Genomic DNA, 10,161 nt, shown 5'->3' with positions numbered 1-10,161 from the left:
GGCAGAGTAGGGTTGGTTGGGTAGTGAAGGGTTGGTTGGGTGGGGTTGGTTGGTTGGGTAGAGTAGGGTTGGTTGGGTAGAGTAGGGTTGGTTGGTTGGGCAGAGTAGGGTTGGTTGGGTAGAGTAGGGTTGGTTGGTTGGGTAGAGTAGGGTTGGTTGGGCAGAGTAGGGTTGGTTGATTGTGTAGGGTTGGATGGGCAGAGTAGGGTTGGTTGGGTAGAGTAGGGTTGGTTGGGTAGAGTAGGGTTGGTTGGGTAGGTAAGGTTGTTTGGGCGGAGTAGCGATGGTTGTTTGGGCGGAGTAGGGATGGTTGGTTGGGCGGAGTAGGGTTGGTTGGGTAGAGTAGGGCTGGTTGGGTAGTGTAGGGTTGGTTGGGCAGAGTAGGGTTGTTTGGGCGGAGTAGGGATGGTTGGTTGGGCGGAGTAGGGTTGGTTGGGTAGAGTAGGGTTGGTTGGGTAGAGTAGGGTTGGTTGGGTAGAGTAGGGTTGGTTGGGTAGAGTAGGGTTGGTTGGGCAGAGTAGGGTTGTTTGGGCGGAGTAGGGATGGTTGTTTGGCCGGAGTAGGGATAGTTGGTTGGGCGGAGTAGGGTTGGTTGGTTGGGCAGAGTAGGGTTGGTTGGGTAGTGTAGGGTTGGTTGGGCAGAGTAGGGTTGTTTGGGCGGAGTAGGGATGGTTGTTTGGCCGGAGTAGGGATAGTTGGTTGGGCGGAGTAGGGTTGGTTGGTTGGGCAGAGTAGGGTTGGTTGGGTAGTGTAGGGTTGGTTGGGCAGAGTAGGGTTGTTTGGGCGGAGTAGGGATGGTTGTTTGGCCGGAGTAGGGATAGTTGGTTGGGCGGAGTAGGGTTGGTTGGTTGGGCAGAGTAGGGTTGGTTGGGTAGTGTAGGGTTGGTTGGGCAGAGTAGGGTTGTTTGGGCGGAGTAGGGATGGTTGTTTGGCCGGAGTAGGGATAGTTGGTTGGGCGGAGTAGGGTTGGTTGGTTGGGCAGAGTAGGGTTGGTTGGGTAGTGTAGGGTTGGTTGGGCGGAATAGGGTTGGTTGGGCAGAGTATGGTTGGTTGGGCAAGGTAGGGTTGGTTGGTTGGGTAGGGTTGGTTGGGCGGAGTAGGGTTGGTTGGGCGGGGTAGGGTTGGTTGGGTGGGTGGAGTAGGGTTGGTTGGTTGGGCGGAGTAGGGTTGGTTGGTTGGGCGGAGTAGGGTTGGTTGGTTGGGCGGAGTAGGGTTGGTTGGGTAGAGTAGGTCGGCGCGGGTATCTTCATCATTTGCCATAAGCTTCCCCATCTTCTTTATTAATTGCTGACCTAATGTCCTTTCTAACTCATAGCCTTACCCTCCATCCAACCATCCCAGAAGACTTTCCAGGGTAGACTTCTTTATATCTGGGTTCACACCATATCCCCCCGCGCGCGTTCATTGGGGGAACCATCATCTAACCTTTGGATTTACACCCTATCTCTAGGAGGTTGGCCGCTGGGCTAAATCAAAGGCTATACCCCAACACACACCGATCAAGAGCAGTTTAACTCGGTGTCCTCAGAAGGTGGGACATTTCTCCAGCTCAGCTGGATGAGGACATTGAATCTGAAGAGTCTTTTATCAACAGTTGTTGCAGGGTCATATCATACCCCGACCCGCAACCCAACAGATGTTCTCTCAGTGTTATACTGGACCAGCCTTGGTGACCCCCCTCCTTCTCCTGAACTATATTCCTAAGTTTAAAGCATATTGACTCAACTGACTTTTTGAGCCTTGACACAGTTCTCACCATAGGTATGTTATGGACAGCCAGGTCCAAGCCGGGCCTTCATCATCTATAGACTGAGGAACCAAATTCATTGCCGATGAACATCTGGGCTTCTGCAAAGATGTTCCTCATCATCCATTAGAGAGTGGTAATCGTCACCCAACAGGACCTCCTCCATTCCAACACACGTCGGCCTACTATACGTTCTCGGAGAAGCTGAGGATGTGGACAGCACCACAACCGGTAACGCCGCCTGTATCTGCCCTGGGCGAGGCGGCTAGGATTCCTGCCGTGACCCTTTTTCTCCTACGAGGACTAATATTTCCTCCTGGCTCTCGGCCTTTGGAGTGAATGACAGGAGGACTATTGAGGACCAACTTCTAGACTTCATCCAAGCCTCAGGAGAAACAATTCACCGAGAGATCACCAAGAACACTTCTCCCAGGAGGGGGTGGGGATGTATTGGCCTCTGATGGGACTCCACTTAAGGCACCTCCTCAGAGTTAGGGTTAAGCCTAACCCTCAGGCACCTCCCCAACCCTAAGGCTCCTCCCCAACCCTAACCCTAAGGGCTGGTATATACATTATTTATTTGTATCCCTCTCGGTGGGGTGGAGATGACCCAACTATGAGGATATACAGAACACAAAGCACAAGGCCGAGATGTTTCTCAGTTCCTCAGAGCTCCACCAGGTGGTGATCTCACCTATACCCACACAGGAAGTCTCTATGACAGGAAGTGATGTCAGGTAAAAACTTATTATTGGCTCTCCTCTTTACCTATTCTCTCATCTTTGGGGTTCAGGGTGAAGACCTGAGAGACTTTAAAGGTAAAGAGGAAGAAGAAGAAGAGATGTTGGTAAGTGGAGATCAGCAGTTTATGGAGGAAGGTGGTCCTCTGTATTCCCGGGATCCCACCCAGGAAGATCTCACCTTCCCCCACCATGATCCGGTAGATAATGAACAATTGGTAGTGACGATTTATAGACAACCATGTTGGTTACAATGAATGTTTTATACTCAGAGTGGAGACTTCGGGGATTATAACATTGTCGTTAAAGAAGAGTATAAGGAGGAGGATGAGGAGTACGGGGTGATGGAGCTTTCAGGAGGACACAAGGATATGATGGAGCCAACCAATACCAGAAACCCACCAGAGAGGTGTCCCCGCCCTCTGTATTCCCGGGACTCCACCCAGGAGGATCTCACCATCCCCCACCATGAGAGATGTCCCCGCCCCCTGTATTCCCGGGACTCCACCCAGGAGGATCTCACCATCCCCCGCCATGATCAGGTAGATGATGGACCATCACTGGTGGTATCTGGACATTATCTACATTGTTACAATGTGTTTTTATTTTATATTCAGAGAGATTCTAAAGTTGATGTTAAAGAAGAGATCAAAGAGGAGGAGGATGATGAGGATGTAGTGATGGAGGAGTCGGAGCTTCCAAAAGAACACAAAGATCTGTACCGGGAGAACATGGAGGAGTCATCTATCTACAGGAACCCACCAGAGAGATGTCCCCGTCCTCTATATTCCCGGGACTCCACCCAGGAAGATCTCACCATCCCCCACCATGAGAGATGTCCCCGCCCCCCCTATTCCCGGGACCCCACCCAGGAAGATCTCACCATCCCCCACCATGATCAGGTAGGTGGAGTTGAGGGGCGGGAACATAAAGTGATGGAGATGACGTGTGGACTCTACAAGATGAGATCTTCTATGTGATGTCACATCATAAATACTTCTATGTCACAGATGAGACTTTCTGCCGTTCTGTTGGTTTAGGGTGAAGATCTGATGAAGATGAAAGTTGAGGGTGAAGTAGAAGAGACGTATGTGAGGGATGATCAGCGATATACGGAGGAGGCCGGGATGATGAGGACATCCATAGAGGAGGACACGCCTACAGAGATCAGCACAGGTGGGTCATAACATGGGTCCACCAATAATCTCTTGATTTCCGTTTGTAGTCCATGGACGGGACGTCGGGAAGATCTCAGAGGAACGTCTCGGTGTTGGATTCCCTCCTTAACATCCAGGTTTCCATGATGGGTGTTACCCTCCGCCCTATTATAACTCGGGAGAATGGGCCAAAGCCCTAAAAGAGATCTCTCCATCCCCGGTTCCTGCTAGAGGATGGGAGCCGTACGCTTCAGTGGCGGTGGATTGTTCTAAGCTTCTAGACCTGAGTCCCGTTATGGGTCTGATGGTCCATACGGGTGCACAGAACATTCTGGGGAGGGTTCTGGGAAGCGGATGCCGTCTCTTCGAATCTCCCCGGGAAACCATCCTAACGGGAGGTCAGAGTGTACATCTTAGGGTTAAGAATCCAAGGAAAGGTGGGTGGAGTTCCATCCTTCATCTACCTCTGGACCTTCTAAGCCCGATCCGGAAGCAGCCCATGAGGTTAGAAGCCAGAAAACATCTCAGCTCTTGTTGAAGGTGCCCCCACAAGGGGAGGGATGGTTGTTGATCCTTGCAGAAGTTGGTTCTTTGGGCATTCAGGTGCGGAGAGCGCCCCGTTTGGGTTCTCGGGATGCCCTCCTGCACTTCAGCTACTCCCTCTTTTTTTTTTCCCCTGCCCCCTTGGGGGTCTCCTCAGTCCTGAGGCTCCGGCTATTGTTCTTGTGCCAGTATGATGCTCGTAGTTGTGTCCCATTCTGGTCTCCCTCTGAGTAATCCTCTTCCATTCAGACATAGAAGTCCTCCTGTGGTACCCCTCAGATGTCCCCTTCCCGCCCTTAGCCCTGTGGCTGTTGAATCCAAGGTTGGGCAGGATCTATTTTCAGCAGGGTGGTTCTTCGGGCCACCGCAGAGGTGCCTCTTGCCTACAGGTGAGTACGTCAAGTTCAATGAGGGCGGGGTCTAAGTTTCCTCTCCTGCCCATGGTTCGGCGGTCCCTTCCAATGTGGGTCATTCCTCTATGGATGGTGACTTCTTGGTCTCAGACATCACGTTGGTCCTCCATGTCCTCCCTCAGGATGTCCTCCTATCATTCAGACACTTGTGCCCGTTTCTGGTGCTGGTCCTCCGGGCAGCTCCAGGGCTTCAAGCAGCCCCCATTTATGTTTGGTTTGCCCACCCTCCTGGACATCCCAACAGTATCTGACTTTCTGTGTCCCTCAATGGACTCCAAGAAAAGGATCTAATGGTGAGTACATTTGATTGGAGCTCAGATTATTACATGTCTACAGTAAGGTGATGACATCATCAAACATAGGAAGTGAAGAATAAGTGATAACCCAACAATGGTCTTCAGGATCAGTTCTGTCCTTATCTTGGTAGGTCACCCCCCATCATCACTCTCTGACCTCTGGTGGAGCTCATCCCTTCATCTAACCACAATCTCTTTCTTTCAATTTGTAGTCCACGGACGGGACGTCGGGAAGATCTCAGAGGAACGTCTCGCGTTGTCTCCAGAAGATGACGACACCACACAGTATAGTCCAGGAGAAGACCATAAAGTCCATCAGGTGCCCCATAGTGTGGATGGACCATTGTGTTCTTCTAATCCTGAGGAACCTCAGACTGAGAGGGACGGTCTCGTCCTTCAAAATATGCTTTCCTGTACTGTGTGTGGGAAAGGTTTTGTCAAAAAATCAGACTTGGAAAAACACCAGATATCTCACAGAGGGGAGAAGCCGTATTCCTGTCATGAGTGTGGGAAACGTTATCCACAGAAAGCAGCACTGGTCAGACATCTACGGTCTCACACAGGGGAGAAGCCGTATTGCTGTACCGAGTGTGGGAAATGTTACCCAATGAAATCAGCACTTATCAGGCATCGAAGATCACACACAGGAGAAAAGCCGTATTCTTGCCCAGAGTGTGGGAAGTGTTTTCTGTGGCAGTCCCAACTTGTCAGACATCAGATAAATCATACAGGCAAGATGCCACATTCCTGCCCCGAGTGCGGGAAAAGTTTCCCGATGAAATCGGCGCTTGTCAGACATCAGACGTCGCACACTGGGGAGAAGCCGTGTTCCTGCCCTGATTGCGGAAAATGTTTCTCACGGAAATCCTATCTTTCCGCACATCAGAGGTGTCACACAGGGGAGAAGCCGTTTTCCTGTCCTGAGTGTGGGAAGTGTTTTCTACGTAAACCAGATCTCACTGCACATCAGAGGACTCACACCGGGGAGAAGCCGTATTTCTGCCCCGAATGCGGGCAGTGTTTTCCGCTAAAATCAACACTCGTTAGGCATCAAAGATCTCACACAGGCCAGAAACCATATTCCTGTCCTGAGTGCGGGAAACGTTTTTCACAGAACTCTCACCTTTCTGTACATCAGAGATGCCACTCAGGCAACAAGCCATATTCCTGCCTTGAGTGCGGGAAAAGTTATCCTCGGAAATCAGAACTTGTCACCCACGAAAGAACTCACACCGGGGAGAAGCCGTTTTCTTGCCCCGAGTGCGGAAAAAGCTACCCACTGAAATCGACACTTGTCAGACATCAAAGATCTCACACGGGCAACAAGCCCTACCCCTGCCCCGAGTGTGGAAAATGTTTTTTAGAGAAGTCTTATCTTTCAGTACATCAGCTGTGTCACAGGGCCGAAAAGCCGTATTCCTGCCCCGAGTGCGAGAAATGTTTTGCGCGCAAGTCAGATTTCGCTAAACATCAGAGATGCCACACGGGGGAGAAGCCGTATTCCTGCCCCAAGTGCGGGAAACGTTTTTCACAACAGTCCAGTCTCACCACACACCAGAGAACGCACTCTACCCATGAGACGTATTAGTGTCTGGAGTGTGGGAAATGTTTTTCACAACAGTCCAGTCTCACCACACACCAGAGAACGCACTCTACCCATGAGACGTATTAGTGTCTGGAGTGTGGGAAACGTTTTTCACAACAGTCCAGTCTCACCACACACCAGAGAACGCACTCTACCCTTGAGACGTATTAGTGTCTGGAGTGTGGGAAATGTTTTTCACAACAGTCCAGTCTCACCACACACCAGAGAACGCACTCTACCCATGAGACGTATTAGTGTCTGGAGTGTGGGAAACGTTTTTCACAACAGTCCAGTCTCACCACACACCAGAGAACGCACTCTACCCTTGAGACGTATTAGTGTCTGGAGTGTGGGAAATGTTTTTTTAGTTCCTTGCTAGTGTGGGAAATGTATTTGAATGTAAATGTATATTAAAATAATTTGAGACACGTGCCTTCAGATTTGTATATTTCATTTTTCTTTCACGTTGGTTTTATTTTAACTATCTCCAGACCGGCCATTGTAGTCATGGCTGAAAGTCAGGACCTCTGATCCTCTGAGAGGACATTTTAAGACTTGTTTTCTTACAACGGAGGTGATCTGCACTCTCATTAGAAATCTGAAGACCCTCCTGTATAGGAAGGTATCAAACGTGACCTCTAGTCAGCCTCGGTTGTCCTATTTAGACCGATCATCGCTAGATGATTGCGCCAGCCCACTTGGAGCTTTGAGGAACTCCCAGGTACCATCGTTAGTGAGAAGCTCACGTCTAAGGACACTCATCCCAAATTTCTGATGACGTGGTTCTCCCGGGTGGGCTACCTCAGATCTGGGGGTTGAACCTTAACTTGCTGAGCCTATAATTGGGCTTATCTGTCCTGGTGGTCCCGTTTCTATTGGTTCCCTACGTTCCTGCCCCCTTTCTTCTTCCCTCCCCATTCCTTCTCTTCTGTGAATGTCTTCTCTCACGTGTTTGTCTCCGTCCTTCTTCTCTCATCTGGTATTCCACCTACACAACATTAGCTGCACCGGGTGGTGGTGTGTAGGGGTGTTTGGAGGGTGATGGGGTCTTTTCAGAGAACTGTGCCGGGGGTGGGTACAGAGAGTCCGGTCTGTTGTTTCAGATGGCCAACCCTTGGTGAGCTTCTCATTCTAGGGTTGAACTTGGCTTGGATGTTCTGGAAGGTTCTCCTGTTAGTCCTCCCTTCTGGAGAGATCGTTCTTTTAACCTCTTCCCCTCTTGGGGTTGTTCAGAAGGCTCTGGGCCTGGGCCTAGAGGGCATCACCCATATGGGCCTAGGTTTTCTGCTCTGCCTAGTTGTTCATCAAAGGAAGAGTCAAACCCGAACCTGTTTTGTGGGGCCGATTGTACACAAGACGTTCCATGTGATGAATCTGGATGCCGAGGAGGCTCACCCAGTGACTATTGACCAAGGAACTGTAGGAACCCCAGATACTTGTTTTGGCATTCCACCTCCTTGGGCCATCTGTCCCACCAAGTTCATGTAAAGCATTAAACACCACCTGGGTAGACCAACGTCTTTCAAAGGCAAGTAGGTGTGATCTATTCCGAGGAATGACCTCTAGGGGTCCCTCTTGTAAGACCCTAAAGGTGGAGGCAATAGAGACATCGGGACATTGAGGAGAAGATGTATAAAGGCTTCACTCCGCGTATAGTCATCCACACAGCATTACAGCCGCTGGATGGAACCCCCGGACACTGGATCTCAAAGACACCAGGTGACACAGAGATCCTCAGAGACATAGGGTGTAGGGGACCTTGGTGGCACCGGAACTCATGGACACTGGATCTAGAAGACACCAGGTGACACGGGTCATCAGAGACATAGGCTGTAGGGGACCTTGGTGACACCGGAACTCCTGGACACTGGATCTAGAAGACATCAGAGACATAGGGTGTAGGGGACCTTAGTGGTACCGGAACTCATGGACACTGGATCTAGAAGACATCAGAGACATAGGGTGTAGGGGACCTTAGTGGTACCGGAACTCATGGACACTGGATCTAGAAGACATCAGAGACATAGGGTGTAGGGGACCTTAGTAGTACCGCAACTCATGGACACTGGATCTAGAAGACATCAGAGACATAGGGTGTAGGGGACCTTAGTAGTACCGCAACTCATGGACACTGGATCTAGAAGACATCAGAGACATAGGGTGTAGGGGACCTTAGTGGTACCGGAACTCATGGACACTGGATCTAGAAGACATCAGAGACATAGGGTGTAGGGGACCTTAGTGGTACCGGAACTCATGGACACTGGATCTAGAAGACATCAGAGACATAGGGTGTAGGGGACCTTAGTAGTACCGGAACTCATGGACACTGGATCTAGAAGACATCAGAGACATAGGGTGTAGGGGACCTTAGTAGTACCGGAACTCATGGACACTGGATCTAGAAGACATCAGAGACATAGGGTGTAGGGGACCTTAGTGGTACCGGAACTCATGGACACTGGATCTAGAAGACATCAGAGACATAGGGTGTAGGGGACCTTAGTGGTACCGGAACTCATGGACACTGGATCTAGAAGACATCAGAGACATAGGGTGTAGGGGACCTTAGTGGTACCGGAACTCATGGACACTGGATCTAGAAGACATCAGAGACATAGGGTGTAGGGGAGCTTAGTGGTACCCGATCTCATGGACACTGGATCTAGAAGACATCAGAGACATAGGGTGTAGGGGACCTTGGTGGCACCGGAACTCCTGGACACTGGATCTAGAAGACATCAGGGGTCACCAGACACAGAGTGCAGGGGACCTTGGTGGCAGAGGACCTCATAGACGCTGGATCTAGAAGACACCAGGTGACACGGGTCACCAGAGACACAGAAAGAAGGGGACCATGGTGGCCAAGGAACTCAAGGACATGGGATCTAGAAGACATCAGGGGTCATCAGAGACATAGGGTGTAGGGGACCTTAGTGGCAGAGGAACTCATGGACACTGGATTTAGAAGACACCAGGTGACACAGAGGTCATCAGAGACACAGAAATAAGGGGACCTTGGTCGCAGAGGACCTCCTGGACACTGGATCTAGAAGACATCAGGGGTCACCAGAGACACAGAGTGTAGGGGACCTTGGTGGCAGAGGACCTCCTGGACACTGGATGTCAAAGATCCCAATTGACACAGGGGTCATCAAAAACAGAAAGAAGGGGACCATAGTGGCAGAGGAACTCATGGACAATGGATCTAGAAGACACCAGGTGACCCAGGGGTCATCAGAGACACAGAGTGCAGGGGACCTTGGCGGCAGAGGAACTCTGGAACTAGGGACAGTCTGGAACTCAGGATGTTGGTCTGAGCACAGCTTAACTTTAGAGGTAGACTGACAGGCTGGGCAGGGACTGACTATGTCCATCAGCAGGTGAGATGCGGGGATCCCTATCAGTCCTATATCTCTGTCCCTCTCGGTGGGGTGGAGATGACCCATCTATCAGGATACACAGAACACACAGCACAAGAGAGGTCTCTCAGGGCTGCAGTTCCTCTGAGCTCCACAAGGTGGTGATGTCACCTATTCCCAGACAGGAAGTCTCTATGACACCTACAGACAGGAAGTTCCGGGTTAGAGGTGAGTCGAGAGGAAGTAGAGAGGAAACATTGTTGGAAGTGGCAGCAAGGGAGGTAATGAGATTATTTTATATATTTACACCCCCCCCCC

General features: G+C 50.7%; 1 protein-coding gene across 1 annotated transcript in view; it reads left to right on the top strand.

Annotated features, from left to right (window-relative positions):
• LOC108800877 (zinc finger protein 91-like) overlaps window positions 1-10,161 on the top strand; it is a 32,402-nt gene that overhangs the window by 17,369 nt on the left and 4,872 nt on the right. The window contains exons 3-9 of the mRNA XM_018572861.1: window positions 1,750-1,761; window positions 1,878-1,978; window positions 2,541-2,687; window positions 2,760-2,828; window positions 3,105-3,258; window positions 3,782-4,042; window positions 5,109-6,277. Coding sequence (XP_018428363.1) covers window positions 1,750-1,761; window positions 1,878-1,978; window positions 2,541-2,687; window positions 2,760-2,828; window positions 3,105-3,258; window positions 3,782-4,042; window positions 5,109-6,277 — 1,913 coding nt within the window. The remainder of the gene's footprint in view (window positions 1-1,749; window positions 1,762-1,877; window positions 1,979-2,540; window positions 2,688-2,759; window positions 2,829-3,104; window positions 3,259-3,781; window positions 4,043-5,108; window positions 6,278-10,161) is intronic.

The sequence above is a fragment of the Nanorana parkeri genome, unplaced genomic scaffold (assembly GCF_000935625.1).
Source record: "Nanorana parkeri isolate BGI_ZX_2015 unplaced genomic scaffold, ASM93562v1 scaffold2148, whole genome shotgun sequence".
NCBI classification, from domain to species: domain Eukaryota; kingdom Metazoa; phylum Chordata; class Amphibia; order Anura; family Dicroglossidae; genus Nanorana; species Nanorana parkeri.
This window is presented reverse-complemented; position numbering and strand designations above follow the sequence as displayed.